At 35.8% G+C, this 20,052-nt stretch overlaps 1 protein-coding gene across 2 annotated transcripts; it reads right to left on the bottom strand.

Annotated features, from left to right (window-relative positions):
* Positions 1-1,474: 1,474 nt before the first annotated feature.
* On the bottom strand, positions 1,475-19,464 carry LOC137399975 (mediator of RNA polymerase II transcription subunit 11-like). 2 transcript variants are annotated; one of them, XM_068086261.1, is made up of 4 exons: positions 19,442-19,464; positions 6,911-7,004; positions 6,395-6,582; positions 1,475-1,975 (listed from the first exon to the last, which is right to left on the bottom strand). In XM_068086261.1, the coding sequence occupies exons 2-4, from the start codon at positions 6,993-6,995 to the stop codon at positions 1,781-1,783; spliced, it is 468 nt and encodes a 155-aa protein (XP_067942362.1). In that variant the 5' UTR covers positions 6,996-7,004; positions 19,442-19,464; the 3' UTR covers positions 1,475-1,780. The 2 variants fall into 2 exon arrangements, with proteins under 2 accessions (XP_067942362.1, XP_067942361.1); XM_068086260.1 differs by lacking the exon at positions 19,442-19,464 and adding an exon at positions 7,713-7,778.
* Between the last annotated feature and the right edge of the window lie 588 nt (positions 19,465-20,052).

Consider the following 20,052-nt stretch of genomic DNA (forward strand, 5'->3'; position numbering starts at 1 on the left):
ACTTACTTATATAAAACTAAGTACCCTTAACTTACCTATATAAGACTACGTACCCTTAACTTACCTATATAAGACTAGGCACCCTTAACTTACCTATATAAGACTAGGTACCCTTAACTTACCTATATAAGATTAAATACCTTTAACTTACCTATATAAGACTACGTACCCTTAACTTACCTATATAAGACTAGGTACCCTTAACTTACCTATATAAGACTAAATACCTTAAACTTACCTATATAAAACTAAGTACCCTTAACTTGCCTATATAAGACTACGTACCCTTAACTTACCTATATAAGACTAGGTACCCTTAACTTACCTATATAAGGCTAGGTACCTTTAACTTACCTACATAAGACTAGGTACCCTTAACTTACCTATATAAGACTAAATACCTTAAACTTACCTATATAAAACTAAGTACCCTTAACTTACCTATATAAGACTACGTACCCTTAACTTACCTATATAAGACTAAGTACCCTTAACTTACCTATATAAGACTACGTACCCTTAACTTACCTATATAAGACTAAGTACCCTTAACTTACCTATATAAGACTAGGTACCCTTAACTTACCTATATAAGGCTATTGTTTCTAAATATTGAAAAGCAAAGTAAGCGGGCCAAAACTGTCTTGTTAATTTATATGAACACTCTCCGTCATCTCTTCAATGGTTTGCTATGCAGTGTTGTGGCACTGGATATACATCAGCTCTAATGTGGCAAGCACTCTTGCCTTCATGCTATTCGCAACTTGTATTGGTATTTTCTGCTATACATGCAGTGATCCTTCCGATCCGTATGGTGTCACCCAGTACGTAGCAAGTATTGCCTCTAGCTGGATTCTCATTTTTATCACTGTCCTTATCCCCGTCCTTCCAAGATAAGAAAAACCCTAATCTGTGTGAAGGCCATTAGCAGCCTCAGAGACTGCTGTAGCACTGCTTCCATAATAAGCATTTGTTTGCCAATCTGACATTCTGTGTAGCTGTCAACTTTTGACTTCAATCATCTAGCCTTACCAAATGTATAGACTGATTACAAACCATGTTTATCCGATTAGGAGGGCAGCATATCTAGAAATACACTGTGTTTTGCGTGTCTACCAACTGACCAATACATATCTTTTAGGATGGTATGTATTGTGATGGCCAACTCTCTCTAGCCCACCGATGTTATTCAAACAAGATCTCTTCTGAAGAAACTAAGGCTAGGCATTAGAGTTCAAAGGATTTAGTTCTTTCTAGTCTTAATGTTTTCTGAGCATGTTCTTTCAAACCTTATTTCCTTTTGCAGTTTTATCACACCCCATAATGTGTCTAATGAAGTTTCCCTGTCAAATTTGTTGTATAAACGATCAATTTGATACTGATACTTTTCATACCAACTTTAAAGACTTTCCATTAGAGCTTTACAGCGTTGTGTTGGTAGTCGTTTCCAAGACATGGAACAATTACTCAGTGCTGGTGATAGACAAACAATTGTCTTGTGTTTATTTCAATTGAAGCCATCAGATACCATATTACTTGTAATTTCAGCTTTAAACTAATATTACAGCATTAAAAAGGTCAATCATGATAATAGCTGTACAAACAAAAAAACATGTTCAATTATGAGACATATTTGGTTCTGATGTTTGCTTATAAAAAACTTGTGGTTTTAGTAGCGACCCTTAAAAAAACAAAAATCTATATTATAAAATGCAATAATGAGATACAACTTTAACAAACTATTTCCCTTAGCTAATTCCCACACAAAGAAAGAAATCAGCTAAATGTTGGGAAGATTTGGGAGAGTCTGGCCCAGCATGGGTGGGAGAGTCTGTCCCAGCATGGGAACAGGCAGCTGGTGAGATAAGGCCTTCCTGAGTTCACTCTGATACCCCATGGCTTGCGAACTCTCTATCCGCAGCTTTTCTAACTCTTCCAATCTGCTAGCAACATGATCGGTCCTTTGCACAGACAACTGAAAATTGACATTTATATTATGCTGATTACATCGAATGATTTGAAGAGTTCTTATGGACATGAGTTCATATGCCTGGAAGCGTGCCAGAGGTAGTGCACTATTGGCTATCCACATTCAATAACACAAAATCATACTACGCCGCCATGTGGGACTTTTAATGTACAAGAAATAATAACTATAGATATCCACTCTATTCATATACAATGTAACTATAGACATCTACTCTATTCATATAACTATAGATGTCTACTCTATTTATATAACTATAGATATCTACTCTATTCATATAACTATAGACGTCTACTCTATTCATATAACTATAGATATCTACTTTATTCATATAACTATAGACGTCTACTCTATTCATATAACTATAGACGTCCACCCTATTTATATAACTATAGATATCTACTTTATTCATATAACTATATATACCTACTCTATTCATATAACTATAATAGATATCTACTCCATGGATCCATGTTTGCTCTATTTATATATGCAATTAAAAACCATTTGAAGTGGATAGTGGAATCATTTAATCTCAGACTGAGGCGTTGCTATAGAAGAAATGCTAGTTTGCTGTAATTATTAGTGTTGATAAGGAAGAATTCATTTAATATGCTCTTGCTGTGCGCTATTGTCGCTCTTGACAATGAACCTATTTGGTTGATGATCACACGCGAAACATAACACTCCTACAATTGTTGGTGCCTGAAACTCCACATATCTAACATTGGTTAAAAAGAAAAAGATTAAAACCATAATTTATAATGAGAGAGGGCTAATGAAGGTCAGACCCAATATTCCCGAGAGGGGCATTGACAAATGAATAAATTAATGAGGAAAAATGATTGACGAACTGTGCACTGAACACGTAATTGCTATCCAGATTTCTGTTATACTATTTATTATATCATCATGTCTGTACAGTCATGGATGTTTATATTTTCATATTTGCATCACAGCTTTGATAATTACGAGTGGCTGATAATTTACGCACCATTAGTTATCAGATTTGTCATTTCGACGATTCTCGCTGCCATCTTTTGTGCCAGGCCTTAATTAACTTCTACAGAATTCCGATGTCTATTAGAAAGCAAAAACTTCGCATTGATAGAATACTTTTCAGAAATTGTGCTGAAATGGCCAGAAAACACAAACTACCATAAACACAACTTATAGTTCCCGTTCAGAAGCTTAAGGTTTAGCTCTTTACACTGTCCTTGACCTGATATTATCTAACATAATCATATATGTACCATCATATCAATAGAACACCTGTTATGTACCATCATATCAATAGAACACCTGTTATGTACCATCATATCAATAGAACACCTGTTATGTACCATCATATCAATAGAACACCTGTTATGTACCATCATAGCAATAGAACACCTGTTATGTACCATCATATCAATAGAACACCTGTTATGTACCATCATAGCAATAGAACACCTGTTATGTACCATCATATCAATAGAACACCTGTTATGTACCATCATATCAATAGAACACCTGTTATGTACCATCATATCAATAGAACACCTGTTATGTACCATCATAGCAATAGAACACCTGTTATGTACCATCATATCAATAGAACACCTGTTATGTACCATCATAGCAATAGAACACCTGTTATGTACCATCATATCAATAGAACACCTGTTATGCTGACACAAATGCCAGAAAGTTGTGCAAGTTTTGAGTAGCAAATTGTAAACATGCCCCTTTGAAAGCCTGTCAAATTGGTTAACACAGTACAACCAAAAATATATCCCAACTCTAATGTAAATAAATATCATCTAATCCAAGGCTAGCAAACAATTTTAATTAAGCATTTCTACGTTATTTTACACGATGAACTGTGTATAAGGAGAACAGATAATATACAAAGTACGTGGAATTCTCACACTGTATCAACAAAGGACGTTAGGATGAGAAATGTACTGCCTTATTTCTTATAGCTCAGCAGCCTTTCTTCAATATTGTCTTCAAAATGAGAGTGCAGAAAAAGCTTGCCTGTTTTATTTCAATAAAAGATACAAATAAGATAATTTACTACCTGAAACACAAAATACAGTAAATACTTTGAAAACCCTAATAAAAAGATCAACATGCATTTGTTGAATACTTAAAAATAATGAGAGAGTTAATGAACAACTGAGCTTCGGTATCGGGTTTTCTCAGTGATATTCAAATTCCGAATTTTGTTTGGCATTTGAGACAAGGAAATTTAGAAGCTTTTTCAGATGCTGATTGTTTTGGAGATCCAAGATGTTAAAAAGATGGGACTGGAATCTATGAACATAATATGTTCATACGATTGCACATTCTGACTGCCTGGGTCACATATCTATAACCATTCCACTCTACTCTAATATAACCATTCCCACTCGACTCTAATATAACCATTCCCACTCTACTCTAATATAACCATTCCCACTCTACTCTAATGTAACCATTCCCACTCTACTCTAATATAACCATTCCCACTCTAATATAACCATTCCCACTCTACTCTAGTATAACCATTCCTACTCTACTCTAATATAACCATTCCCACTCTACTCTAATATAACCATTCCCACTCTACTCTAATATAACCATTCCCACTCTACTCTAATATAACCATTCCCACTCTACTCTTAATTTGTGCATAACTGTGCGCTTGATCTTTTCACTGATTGTCAGTATGTTAAAAACAAAATCTGAAATATGTGAAAAGTGAAAACAGTATTTTTTAATTATGTAGGATTTGAGGTAAAATAAAACCGAATAAAATAATAGGTTTGAACAAAAGTTTTAAAAGATATAATGTTATTACAAAGAAGATTTTTGATTTTCAACTCATGTTTGTAACCTCCGCTGGCTTTGCAGAGTTTCTATAAGGCTGGTGCATGATCCGCTTTATAGCTTTCATCATTAAAATCTACAAACGAACTATATTTGCATCATCAATAAATACCATATACTACATACATGTTATATATATAATAAAATACCAAGTATTTCAAACATATTATACATATAATCAATACCAATTATTTCATACATATTATATATACAATCAAATACCAAATATTACATACATATTATATATAATTAAACACCAAATATTACCTAATTGTTATATATATATATAATTGAATACCAAATGTTACTTAATCATTATATCTATAATACAATACCAAATATTACATACATAATATATATATAATCAAATACCAAATATTACTTATACATAATCAAATACCAAATGCAGTCAACTAAAAAAAAAATTTGTTGCTTTGTGAAAAATTATATTTTATTTTAGCTATACTTCTCACATAATTTACCAAAAAGATATTAAAACTAATCAAAATATTACATAAAAAGCAATGTATACTTTGTTTACAATAATAGGTTTTATAGCAGGAAAACAATATTTGCTTAAGATGCTTGTTATGGCAAAAACCTAAGTTCTAAAATAAAAAATAGGTGAGTTAACCGGCACTCCAGATTCTTTATGCAGCCATGAATTTTCTGACAAAATACTTGAAGGTCATTTTGTTTTAGGATCCAAACTCAGCTGCCTTGCACAAAGCCATATTAGAATTCTTATGTATTATACTACATAAAATCCATATGAAAAGATTATCCTTAAAAATAAAGTACAGTCATACCTCGATATACGCGCGTAATGCATTCTGGGACTGAGCTCTTATGTCAATTTTACTCATGACCCAGGGCACTATGTCCTATATAAAATAACATTTTTAAAATAAGATTTTTATCTGTTACCAAACCATGGAAAAACACAAAACAGGGTATTACAATGAAAAATGTGTTTTAATTGTTATAATTTAGTACATACGTTAACAAAGTAACAAATACCCATTTAATTAACATGTAACATTATTATGTACACTAAGGTGTCTTTACCTTCGAGACAGACATGGTAGCTAACAGCAGTCTGAGAGACTTGAGAGCAACTTGTTCGGTACACTAAATTTTTGTGACACTACGTAACATAAAATTTAAATTAGACTTAAAATGAATTTAGTTTGCTAAGCACACACTTGAAGCTAAGTTTTAATTTTTTACGAAACTTTAATTTTACCGCCCTTATTTTTTATCACGTTTTTGATTTTTGTGCTTTTTGCGTCGCGTTCACCATGAATTTTAGCCAACCTTGTGAAAACTTTTTCAAACTGAGTCGAGGAGTAGGACCAAGCGATGCGGTTCCCGAAAGCGGCCTCTCGCATATTTGGTCATAGTGGCAATCGAGAGTCGGCTCGTATGCTAGTAACTCAAAGAACACTCGCTTCTTGAAAAAAAAACTCGCTCTAAATTCTGCTCATATCTCGATTTTTCCCTATCGTTAGGGACTCGAATGTCGAACAATGACTGCATGACAAGATAGCTGACCTGCCAATCTTTTTGTGCACCATAACTGCTGCCTGTATGGGGATGTGTTGTGGAGACTTGAGAGAGATAGTTAATCTGCTTTAATAGATTACTCTCAATGCTATTGACTGTCTTGAGAAAAGCGTGAGCATGTCCTTCAGCTGTCTTGTTGTTTGGCTTGTCCTTAGAATACTCACCAGCAGCCAAAGCTAAAAGATATCCTAGCGATGAGCGGTAAGATGAGCGGTAACGGGTTAGTGAATATTAGTCCATGCTCCAAGTCAGACTGGAAAAGCGAAAGGACTATCAAAGAATCACTACTAAGGAATCATACTACTAATCATTCCTTCCATACGGTGAGTTAAACTTAAACACACGCAGTCGAATATTCAGAAGATTGATTAAAGTCACGATTTTCTAGTTAAAGAAGAAAGGCAAAGGCTAAAAGATGATTAGTAAGCATTTATATTTTAAGTAAACATGAAGAGAAAAGAAATAAATATAGAAATAAATGAAATGAATGAAAGAGTGACTTACAAGCGTATTCCAGGGCTGATGATATGTCATGCTCTATCTTCTCTAGATTATGGAGCCGTTCAACAGCAGTTCCAGAAGATGCCATCACACAGAGCTGGACAGTTTAAAACAACAATTATTGCAAGTATTGCGATAGATCAAGTAGAAAAGTCTTACATGAAGCGAATAATGTTGTTTAAAAGTTAACTAACAGTGAGGACTGACAGCGAGGAAATTAATGGAGCTAAATGAACAAATAATAACTATAGTAAGCGAATGTCACCACAAAATGGGGCTTACTAATGGTTTTATGCAATTTCAACATGATGTTTTAGCAACACTTTAAATTAAAAATCGACAAAGAGAATTTTTGCATGTTTAAAACGTCAATGAAAAACAGCGATGCAATGTATGTTACAATCAGAAGCGGCGTATTATTTCTAGTATGGTAAATACCGGTGTTACCTAGTTTATTTACCGTCCTGGGATAAAGGTGTTTCATGGAAAAGGTGAGATAAAGTACAACTATTTAAAGTTTGCCAAAAGGAAACTTGAACAATAGTTTGTTAAATAAAAAATACATAAAAAATTCATTGATTTATAAAACAATTTTATAACTTCATTTCCAGTAATAATATGCATATATTGTAATATATATAGTGTGCAATAGATACACATGGTGAAACGTTAATTTTCCAATTACATATAAATACCAAAACTTCCAATATTGAACTAAATCAATGAAAAATATAGTGTAAAAAATGATAATTGTAACTGCATGTATGATTATTAGACATAGAGCATTCTACAATCTCTCTCTTACCAAGCTATATCATGAAAACCACAAAGTTGTCTGTGTCCGAATCTCTAATCCTCTCTCTGGCCTTCAATAAATGATATTTCATCTTTTCACAAATTAAGTTGGCCTTTAGACTGACGCATCAGCATCTCTAACTAACCCAAAACAGTTATTACATTGTCCTTGAATCGCTAGACGTATTGAGCTAAGTTGAACGTAGGTATATAGGTACAGTAGGTATGTAGGTACAGTAGGTATGTAGGTACAGTAGGTATGTAGGTACAGTAGGTATGTTCACTCATTGATCAAGTCTCAGCCCAAGAGGAACTCACAGACTGGTTCAGTCGATCTACTTCATAATCCACTCCGAATTTTCCTCAAAATTGAGCTCAGGCAAGTATTTTCTGATAACATCTAATTCCTGGTAGCAATAAACTGTTTGTGTGAACTAAATTATGGGCAATCAACAGAAATAATTAACCAATTCTCAATAAAATTTCAATTTTTTTATTTTGCCCCACTTAATACCACTTTGCCCCCTTTATTTTCGCTTTTTCCCAATTATTTTCGCCATTCTGGGAAAAAATATTTTTTCCGCCCAAAATGTTAATCCTGTTTACATTCGTTTGGTTTTGAAGTTGAACTGTTGAGAAATCGCCTGATCCAAGTCCTCATTGATGCATCCAGAGCATGAACTGATAAGATATTTTTTGGGTATAAAAAAAAATCTTATAGCTATTGTTGATGAACAGTTGTTCAAAATTTGAGTTTGTGATAAGGAATTCTTTACTGATGATCCATTCCGGAAAAAAGTGCAATTTTAGAGTTGTTACTTGATGAGTAATGCAGGTCCTAAAGTAGCACAGTGCATTTCATTTTTGCCACAAATTAGTAACAGCAAATGAAGACAGTGAGACGCTTTATAAAGCAGCCATTGTAAGCTACATGTAATTGCGGTACATCTATGCATTAGCTAGTAGACAGTAACATAGACCTTTTTCTAGTCCCTAAATATGAGAGTCACTGAGAGAGAACTTTTTGGATGGGAGTTGTCATCACATACTCAAATATGCCACATTCTAGCGATTCAACTTTTTCATATTATTTATATTCAAAATGCCCGCCAAACAGAACCAATGCTAACTCGTAAAGCAAAGAGCTATTATAAGATCTTTGATCGTTGAAGTAGTACAACCAAGTGTCACACAGGAGAGCCAAAGTCCAGCATAGAGCAAGTTGTATGTCACAAACAAAGTGCTATAGGTGGGTTGATGAATTCAAGAATGGAACAGAAGATATTGCTGATGAGTCATGAAGGGGTAGACCAGTAGATGTTTCAACTCCACACATAGTAGCTGAATTAGAAAAGCTGGTTAAATCTGATAGAAAAGTCACAACAGATGATGTTGCTGGGACAATGGAAATTCACATGGAACTGCATAAAATGTTGACCATGAGAAGTTAGCCTTCAACAGAGTTAGCGCGTGTTAAGCACCCAAAATGCAGACTGATGGTGACAATGTGCAGCGTGTCATGGCTGCCAGAGTGCATGAGAAGACTCAGACTGGAAGATGATGCTTTCCTATCTAGCTTTGTAACCACAAATGAAACGAATGTATCGTTACAAAATCAAAGCAAAAGGCAATTAAATGAGTGGAAGCATACAGACTCACCTGTAAAGAAGAAGTTTCAGGCACAAAAGGAAACAGGGGAAGTAATGCTCAGAGTATTCTAGGATGAAAATGGTCCTAAACTTTGGATTTCAAGAGCCAAGGTGACACTGTTAACTCGTAAAATTACTTTGAGCTCCAGGGTGTGGTGAAACGTGACATAAGAAACAAGAGAAGAGACCACCAGGCAAACGGTGTTGTGTTGTACCAGGTCAATGCTAGCCCTCATACTGCTGCACATACAAAACCCAAGATTGAGGAACTGGCCTAAGAAGTCCTACTACAGGCTTCTTATCATCCAGATCCAGATTAATGAACCACATGAGAGGCAAGCACTTTACTGCTGATGCAGCTATCATTGAAACAGTTCGTAAATGGTTTAAAACCAGGCCGCCAGAATTTTACTTTGCAGGAATTGAGAACCTTGTAGGAAGGTGGGACAAGTGTATAAAAAAGGAGACTGTTGAAATGTGAAAAAATGTAAAGCTCTATCTTATTGTAATACAATATTATGACAACATTCCCAATACTTATTGACTGAGGTTCCTCTATACATATATATGGTTTGCCAAAGAGTTACCACAAAATAAAGAGTTTGTCACGTGAAAATGCTTTGTTTTGAAAGCAAAACCATCATTGAAAAATATACGACATGATTACAATACAATGTTATAAATAATTGTAATGATGAAATACCTGCTATTTTTTTCTTAGTTATTTCCTTAGATTGGTGATGAGAAAAGGTTTCCATTAATCAGAACAAGTATTTCCACACAACGAGAACTAGTGATTAAATAGAATGTAATGTACTGTATATGTAAAACATACCATTAAACCTGCTAACATACATGCCCTAAACAATCAAAGGCATATATGGTTATCATGGAAGAATTTCATACAGGTTGTTTTTGAATGGGTAAGCCTGGTGATTTTCATTATGCATTAAAAGCTGCTGAAGTCAAATAGTCTACAACTGACCAGGCGCTTTTGGTTTGTGAAATAATGTCATCGACAAGTAAGTAAATTGTACATTACTGTCATATTTTAATTATGAAGGTAAGAGGTGTTGAAAACTAGTGATTTATTATATTAATTAACTGATTTAGGTTTTCAGTTTAGGTTGATTTAGTGAAATTGTTATTGATTTTTGGATTGCTTGATATTCGCTGAAAGTGATATTTAGACCTTTTTAGATCAATTATGGTATGAATCAATATGTTATAGCGAGCAAAACTTTGTATTTGGTCTGCACTGATTTTATATTTGGTCTGTGATGACTTAATATTTGGTTTCTGCTGACTTTATATTTGGTCTGTGATGCCTTTATATTTGGTCTGCGCTGATTTTATATTTGGTCCATGCTGACTTTATATTTGGTCTGTGCTGACTTTATATTTGATGTGCTGAATTTATATTTGGTCTGTTCTGACTTCATATTTTGTCTGTGTTGACTTTATGTTTGGTCTCTGCTGACTTTATATTTGGTCTGTGATGATGTTATATATGTGAAATCTTTCACAACTGATTCTGTATCTACATGTATTTCAACATCTTTATATATGTGTAATATTAGAAGATTATTTAGACGAGCCTGCCCGATAGTGCTCCTCATCGCTGTTTTGATTTGCTTCAATCCAGAAAAGGATCTCTCACTCACTGCATTAGTGGCAGGCAAAACCAATACCAAATTAGTGAGCCTCATCGCTAGTTACGCTGGAACACAACTAGCGCTCGCTCGCAATTAATAGTTGGAAATTCCAAGTGAATGAGTTTAGACTGCAATTTTTAGAACTTGACCGTTAAAAATTACTAAAAAATGGGGCGTTACGCACTACATTCTTTAAGAATGACAAACCGGATCACTCATAATATAAAGCCCATTGTTTAACAGGGCGTAGTAATTATGAAATCATGACTTCGCGTTGTGAAATAGTACAACTATATTTTTTAACATTTTTATCAGAAATGGCAAGTTTTCAGCTTCCAAGAGCTTTAGCTTAGTTAATTTATGCTACATTAACCATTTTGAAGTGATCAAAAAGACTTCTGCTGGCTGTTTTCTGATATTTTACAATTCAGCATTCATTCAATTCATGCATTCAGGGACTGCATTATTTCCAGTTGCCACAATGATCAAGATTATAAACATATGATAAATTTTAAACATATTTTAAAGCCCAAATCAGTTTATCCAAAACAAAGAGTGGCTATAATGGTCCGAAGAGAAATTGAAATTCTTCGATACCTTGATTTTGAACCTAACAATGCAGACATGCTGGTTTTTACAGTGAAAGTTGATATTCAAAGATATATCATTTGCTCAAAACACTCACTGCCCAATTGCCCGGCACAATTAAAAGAGATATGTCAAGCTATACAAAAGCTCGAACAACTGCAAAGTACCATGAATGCAAGCCTTGGGGGGGTCAGCTTTAAATTCTGCTGGTGTGGAAGTCTTTGACTTAATCTATAACAACAACCTTCATGTAGTGTGCCAGTAAAAAATCCTACATTCCTTTGTATTAATGGCAGCAACTATTATTAGCGATCTTATGATTGTTCCTACAAATATGCTCAGATTGGTTTCTCAGCAATATTCTGATGACCCCATAGAGATGTTCACTGGTCCCCCTCAAAGAGGTCACATATCAGTGGTAACAGCCTTAAAACTCTCTAGACCAGAGACGTCGAACTCAATTCTACAAGGGCCAAAATTTAAAACATACTTTAGGTCGCGGGTCGAACAGAATAAATATTTATTTAACACCAGGAAAATCATTTTGAAACAAACTTAATCCATAAGGGTTGACTTGCAACAAAGTTCACATCACTGTTATTTGGTATCTTAAGGTTTACCATGTCTTACTATGCTGTGTTGTAGGTTCAAAATATGTGGAAATGTGATCACAAGCTTTAAAAGCTCTCAAAAAACGAACAGTTAAAACAAGTGGTCATAGGTTGGAATCCCATATTTTGACGATTTATTTAACTTGATGTGGTTATTATTTGACAGATGATGTTATAACGTGAAATCAAATGCCAATGCAAGGCTCAATATAAATATCTCATAGCACTAGTTTATGACAAACAGTTTAGGTTCTACCGAAAAGCCCCCTATCAAATACAAATGCTCGCTACTTTACAGTTCCGTTTCAGCTCAGTCTAATCATCTAGTCATAATCTGACCATGTGACCTATATTACCCCCTATATGGTGTGAATAGTTTCTGCAAAATTTGTCATCCATCACAAGTGACCAACTGGCTCCTCATGTTTACATGAGAATGATATGCACCACCTCGAGCTAAGATTAAAAAATTAAATGAGTGAGTTTGAGACATGTGCTCTAAACCAAATCAAACAGAGTATCCATAATGGACCAAAACAGATTGGACAGCATTAAATAATATGCTAGAAAATGAATGCAAAGGAAGTATGCAAGCCTTTACAACGGAAGAAAATCCATCTGAAATATGGAATACTCTCAGAGAAATACTACTGAGCTGCAAAGACAATTGGGTACCTAATTGCACCAAATACCTAAAATACCTAATTGCTTCCCATTTTTGTTCTCGGCATGTTTGATGACCTGAGTCTGAGTATTACTTGTGGCTCTACGCTTGCATACAGTACTCTATAGGCCATTTTCAGAAGTACTGCTTTGTACTTCTGGCACTGTTGGTGAATATTTGTCAAGTGGTGCGTTTGTGTTAGTCGTATTGCTTGCAGAATAAGTAGATATGGTTTGTTTAAGTACACAGCTTATTTTTGGACCCAGAGTGCATTTTATTCGATGGCGTTCACTACCTAATCTTTTTAGCTCTTTGGTGGTTTTATCTTTGCACTCTGTTAATTGTTGCTCTATCTTTTCTACTTTTTTTTCTAATGCCTCAATTTTTTGCAGGAGCTAGGAAGAGCAAATTTCTGAGATTGTCTTCATGTTTTGGGGTGTTTGTTTTTGAGCATTCATTCTTTTTTGGTGAATGTGTTTTGATCAACTACATTACTTTTTGACATTATTGATTCACTAGATAGCTCTGCAGTACTTTGTTCTTTTGTTATATTTTGTTGATCAATTGCTACCTCGGATGCTTTGATAGTTGCAGCCGATTGCAACAGATGCCTTGCGGGTTTTTTGTGATTTACCATTTTGAAGAACTTTATAGCTTCTCTGAAAGGTTTTGATCTTATTTTGGTTGATAAGTTTCCTTAACACTTGAGGCGCCGTATTAGGGAATCTGTGGCATATTGAGGTGCTATTATTCCCTGAATATGTACTGTACCACTATCATACACAATGATATATAGAGACTTATTTGCGTCTCCAAATTGTGCTTCAGCATTTTATTTAGGTAAATATTTAGGTACTCTTATTTGGGTACAAGGTAAATATTGGGTGAGTAATTGGGTATGCCATTCTGATTTGAGAAGGGCAGTCCATTTATCCACATGTTATGGATGGCTGTATATTGCAAAGCTTTCACGATGCTGACATGTAATTACTTCTTCAGCAACACATGTATACATTTTCTCATTTATTTTAAACTCATACTTGTTTTGATTGGTGTCTAACATTGTGGAAGTGATTTCGGTGAATGCTTATGAAATAAAGTCATAGCTTTTGTACAAAGTGAAGTGTGTTCTAGTTTGTTTTTATCTGGGTGGAACCTTTGTGCAAGAATGACAAAGTGTTTTTGACCAGTTTGATATAGTCAACAGTACTTCTTGGTATTCTACTACTAGATGTAAGTCAAATGGGTCAACTTGTGACTCCAAATATGTGGGCACTTCGTATGACTGGACAGACCTGTATTCCCTGGGGCGGCTGGCCGGCTGAGCTGCCCCAGCTTTTTAAGAATCTTTCGCGGCTAAGTACAATCAAACTCGGATAACTCCCCCGCGAATAAAATGTAACATTTCATCTCGAGGACGAGGTTAACTCGAACAGATTTGTTTGGTCCGTTCCCACGCAATGATAAATTGCTTTAGATAACTCGACCTTAACATCGTTTACACGAACAATTATTTGCCCAATGGCTATGGAGACGGTTTTTATCGCTGTAGAAAATCACTTTATTCCAAGCCATAAAGACAAACTTCTACTTTTAGTAGTTCTTAGCCGTCATTATTATCATCGGCGGCAAAATATTCTTGTTAACGACTTTTATAAAGGTTTGCAAAAGGTCAAGTTTACCAAACATCCGCTTGGCATTTCCCATCGAAAGCGTGAAAACCTCCAGATGAACTTAAAATAAAATCGGCAAAATTGATCTTTGTTAAAACGCTCAGAAGAAAAAGATGTCTTTTTTCTGAGAGTTTTAACTGCGGTCAAGTTTTGCTTATTTTAATCTAAAAATGTCCCGGCAGTCACATCACCTAAAACCAAACAAATCTCAAAAATTGAAAAATTTTGATACTTTCCGATAAAAATGTTTAAAACTTCACATGAGAGGCCCGGCTGAGGCCCTACATGAGAGAAACCTGTTGGGGGCTTACACTGCCCCTCCACACCCCCAAGTGTTCGCCTAACATTAGCTGCCCCAACTTGCAACCAGTGAATACAGGCCTGTGACTGGAATCCCTTCAGTGGTCGAGTGATGTTTAACAACATATAAAAATATTTCATTTAATTTAGGCGTTGGCGTGTTCAGTTATTTGGAGCTGTACCACAAAGATAGTCCAACTTAAGGACTGCACCATTCGCAGCAGTTTAATCATACCAGTTGGGATGACGCGGCATAGAACTGATAGGCGCTCTAGCTCACATGTGGCCAGCCAGCTGTTTAGTACAATGACCAAAGGTAAACCTTCTACAAGATTAACTATTTTGTTAGAATAAGTAATGTATATACATTGTAGATATATCATGATTTGACTATCAGTTAATTATAAAAGTTTATATAAAAGATTGAAGGCACTAGGACTAATAATTTTGAATAAAATAATATTTTAATTCTTACAAAAATGAAAACGCCGCCTTGTTCTTCAGCCTTCAAACCAGAAATCTTTAGAAATTAAGGCGCTTCACATACGTACGTACGTACGTACGTACGTACGTACGTACACACACATATTCTATTCAATTCATAAACAATTCTGCTATTTTTAACCTAGACAGTGAACTTGTAAAAACTTTGGATTTATTTTTACTGGCTCTAATAATCTATACTAACCGGTATATACACGTATAAACCATGTATATACCGGTTAGTATAATATATACATGTACATATTATTACACCCAAATGTCGCAAAGCTCATCATGGACGCATAGAATTTTTCTCGTGAAGCTCTGAGTAATAATCCAGCCAATCCTACCAGTGTTTGGGTTCATTAGCCAGCAAAATAACCAAAACTAACTAAATAACTAACCAGGAATAGCTATAATGCCACCAAAAGCGGACAACTGTGCAACCTGCTTAAGAAAACCAGACGAACAGAGATGCCATCTCATGATACAATGTGATTGTTGTAAGACCTAGTATCACAGCATATGCCAGGACCTAAAAAAATCTGAAACCAATCTGATATCTGGTAGAGACAGTAAAGGTATAAGATGGGTATGTAAAACCTGCAGACTAAAACTAATCATCATAACCTCGAATCAAGCCTCCACAACTTATGAGATGTTGGAAGTCATCAACAAAAGTATAACTGACCTTGCAGCCAAAATAGAAAACTACAAACCAGACTGGTATGAACAATCATACAGTCAAGCGCTACAATCAAAAACTGATGCCATTGCCAAGAGTGTTGAGGAAAACACCATTATGTCAAAAGGCAACAAGTACTCTTGAAACAAACCGTTGATCAGGCAGATGCAGAGACACGCAAATTAAATGCTATTCTCTATGGTTTAGAGGAAAAAGCCGGGAAAACAGTCATTGAACAAGTGAAAATCTTTGCATCTAGTGAATGTTCTATACATGCCCCAGATGTACTTGTTAGTGCTTATAGACTATGTGCCAAAATTGACAAGTCCAGACCAAGCAAAGTAAAATTTAGAGACGAAAGTGCAAAATGGGAGCTCTTGAAACGTGTGAACCAGCAGTTTAAAACAACACCCATATTCTGTCTGTTAGATAGATCAAGGGAAGTCCGAGATGAGAAGTATAAGCTACGGCAGACCGCAAAACACCTAAACCTGACAAACCATAATGAAAAGTATCGCGCAAGAGACATGAAAATACAAGTTCAAAGCCCATCGGGGAATGAGTAAACATGAAGAAGGACCCTCAAGGACAGTGGGTCAAGAGTGTGGGGTCTTAAAACTATTTTACACTAACTGCCGCTCAGCCAAAGGTAAATCAAATGAACTCACGACTTTAACTCTTGAGTACGATATCATCTGTTTAGCAGAAACTCGTATAGATGATAGTGTGAACAGCAAATCAATTGTAAATCGCGATGATATAGTATTTTACCGCAGAGATCGGAACATGCATGGTGGCGGAGTTCTTATAGGAGTTAGTAATCTGCTACCATCTAGGGAAATCCAACTAGATTATTGCAAAACAGAAGTTCTCTTCGTATGCCTCCACGAGAATATTATTATCTGCTGTTACTACCGACCTAACCAAACTGTTGACATCACTAACTTTATACAACTCTACCAAAGTGTTATTGAACGATACCCGCGAGATCTTGTTACTTCTTGAACTTTCCTGGCTTTGACTGGGAAAATAACATGATAAAACCTGATGCTGCTTATAAAACTATTCATAACGATTTTAAATACTTCCTGCCTGAAAGCAACCTTTCTCGGATGATAACCGTGCCCACTCATATAAAAGGAAATACCTTGGACCTTGTTTGTACAAGCAGTGCTACTAACCTATCAACGTCAGTTATAAATCCTGGTATAAATGATCACTCTATTATTGACATTGAAATCAGATACTACCATCAAATGCCGACTTCCACCTCAAGTCCTCAAAAGATGTACCATGAAGCAGATGTTGACATGTTTCAAAATGTGCTATGGCCTACTCACCTTACACTTCCAGAAATGAAGGATATAAACGAAATGTGGACTCTCTTCTCAACAGAGTTAAAAAAAGGAGTAGATATAGCGGTACCAACTCGCAAATTAAAGCCAAAGCCACCTAATCAACCTTACTGGTTTAATAAACATGCCAATAAGCTGGTAGCGAAACATCGTAAAACTTACAGCAAATACAAATGCACCAATGACCCCTTCTACTTACATAAGCACAAACAAGAGAGGCGGCAGCATAAACATGAACTCCGAACTATTGAGCGTGACTATGTAACTAATAAAGTATGTAAGCCACTAGAAACTGGTAACAGCAAGCCGTTTTACCGTCATCTGAAACGATCACAAGGTGTTACGAAACCACCAATGAAACTGTTAACTGTACAAAACTCTCACACTGAAGACCCAGCGAATGTGCCCAGCAAAATATCCTAAACAACTTCTTCAGTACTCAATTCTGCAAACAGCATACTTTGCATGAAGATAAAAACTATAGCACATGCTCACCAAATACTATAGAGGTATCAACTGAGGGTGTTATCAAACTTCTTCATTCACTAAAAAGTGGTACGGCCCCTGGTCCAGATGAAATCCGTAAAGAGGGTCTCCTTATCGACCCGATCATGACTGCCAAATGTTTGACTGTCATACTTCAAAAGTCGCTATCCACTTCTAAACTGCCATCTGATTGAAAGCCTGCTAACGTCACCCCTCTTCACAAATGTGGACCATCAGATCAATCCAACAATTACAGGCCTATCTCCCTCACAAGTATAGCATGGAAACTGCTTAAGCACATTGTGCTTCATCATCTAAATATTTTTCTGGATAAAGTGCTACATAATTGACAGCATGGATTCCAAAAGGGTTTGTCATGTGAAACGCAATTATGTGGAACTTTTCACGAGATATTAAAAAATGTATATGAAGGGGGTACTGTTCATACTCTAGTTCTATAGTTTACTAAAGCCTTCGATAAGGTACCACACGAACTACTCATGCGTAAGTTAGCTAAAATACCAGACATCAGTCAACAAATAATTATGTTGATCCATAACTTCCTTCTAAACCGTAAGCAAAAGGTCTTAATTAAAGGTCAACAATCCGATGAACTATCCGTCATATCAGGAGTACCCCAAGGATCTGTGCTTGGCCCAGTTTTGTTTCTCGTATATTTAACCGACCTACCAGATGTTGTCAACTGTAATACCAGTCTGTTTGCTGACGATACTCTAATATACCAGTCAGTCAATACTGCAAGCGGTAAAACAAAGTTCAAACACAACATAGATGCCTTACAAACCTGGTAATCCAAATGGTGTATGTCATTTAATGTAAGCAAATGTTCGAACCCTATGGCAGCATCTCCTCCGCCAGACTACCACCTGAACAACAGTCCTCTTGAGATCGTTGCTGAAACTAAATATCTTAGCTTGATACTACAATCAGACCTAAAATTTAACGTGCATATACAGGATAAAATATCCAAAGCAAATCGTCAACTTGGCATGATCAAACGAGCGCTCCACCATGCTCCAGAGAAAGCCAGACTTATAGCGTATACAAGCCTTTGCAGACCCCATGTTGAATATGCCAGCTCAGTTTGGGACACACCCATCAACAAGTTAGTTCAAGATATTGAGATGGTGCAGAACAAAGCCATAAGATATATTGCCAACATCAAGGGAAGAGAAAGCATTACTGCTGCTCAAGAAAACTCGAGAATGACAGACTTGCAGATAGACATATGAAAATAAGACATACTCTCTTATACCGCATTTTGTCTAATGGAGAAAGCCATAATGCTTTGTCAAGCTCATATGATGAACTTATACAAGACCACCCTACTGAAATGACGACAACTAGGGCTGCGGCAAGGGGAGAACCTCCTACAATATTCGCCACCAAATCAGTGTACCATAACAGCTTCCTACCACGAACTGTCAGAGAACTGAAATCAAAGATTGCTTGCTAACTGCTCTCGTAACATACCGATGCTTCTAACATACTGTTCTATAACATATGGTCGTGACATAGTAAGACACTACTAATAAATGCTGGCTAATGACACTAATTTATGAGGCGCACCACTTGTTCCTGCTCTAGTGTGTCCAAAAGAAGAAGAGAAGCTCCATAAAAAATCAGCCACAAGCATATCAGAAGTGTGTATGCGAAGTATTTTCTTGTATAGCACTTATAGCATAGCATATGTTTAGCTGATGAAGCTAGTACAAATTTGTAAAACTAAACTAACACTACGTTGAAGATAAACGTAAGTAACAGGTAAAACATACTATCGTAATTAATAATGCTTTTGTCCAATGTTCTTACTTTCAACTAAACCACTAGAGTTTTCGACCAACGGCCTACAGTTTTGCCCAAAATTACACCTTTTGACGAAAGGCCTGAATTTCGACAAATGCGTATTTCGATTAATACAATTTTGGCGAAATCAAAATAAACCTCTAGGTCGTGTCAGACAGAAGATGACAGGTCGGTATGCGTATAATTATCTGATTCGTTTCCAATGTTTCTTTGGTGGTTTTCTGGCAGGCAGGGTATAACGCCTTACAGTGCCTCGCGTTCCGTATTCTCAACTCGAGTTATATTTACAAACTTGAGTTTGTAAAGGCGATGATATACAGCCTCCCATGTGGGGCTGTACATCATTGGTAAAAGTAAGGTGCAATATGTTGGTA

Source organism: Watersipora subatra, chromosome 7 (genome assembly GCF_963576615.1).
Source record: "Watersipora subatra chromosome 7, tzWatSuba1.1, whole genome shotgun sequence".
NCBI classification, from domain to species: Eukaryota; Metazoa; Bryozoa; class Gymnolaemata; order Cheilostomatida; family Watersiporidae; genus Watersipora; species Watersipora subatra.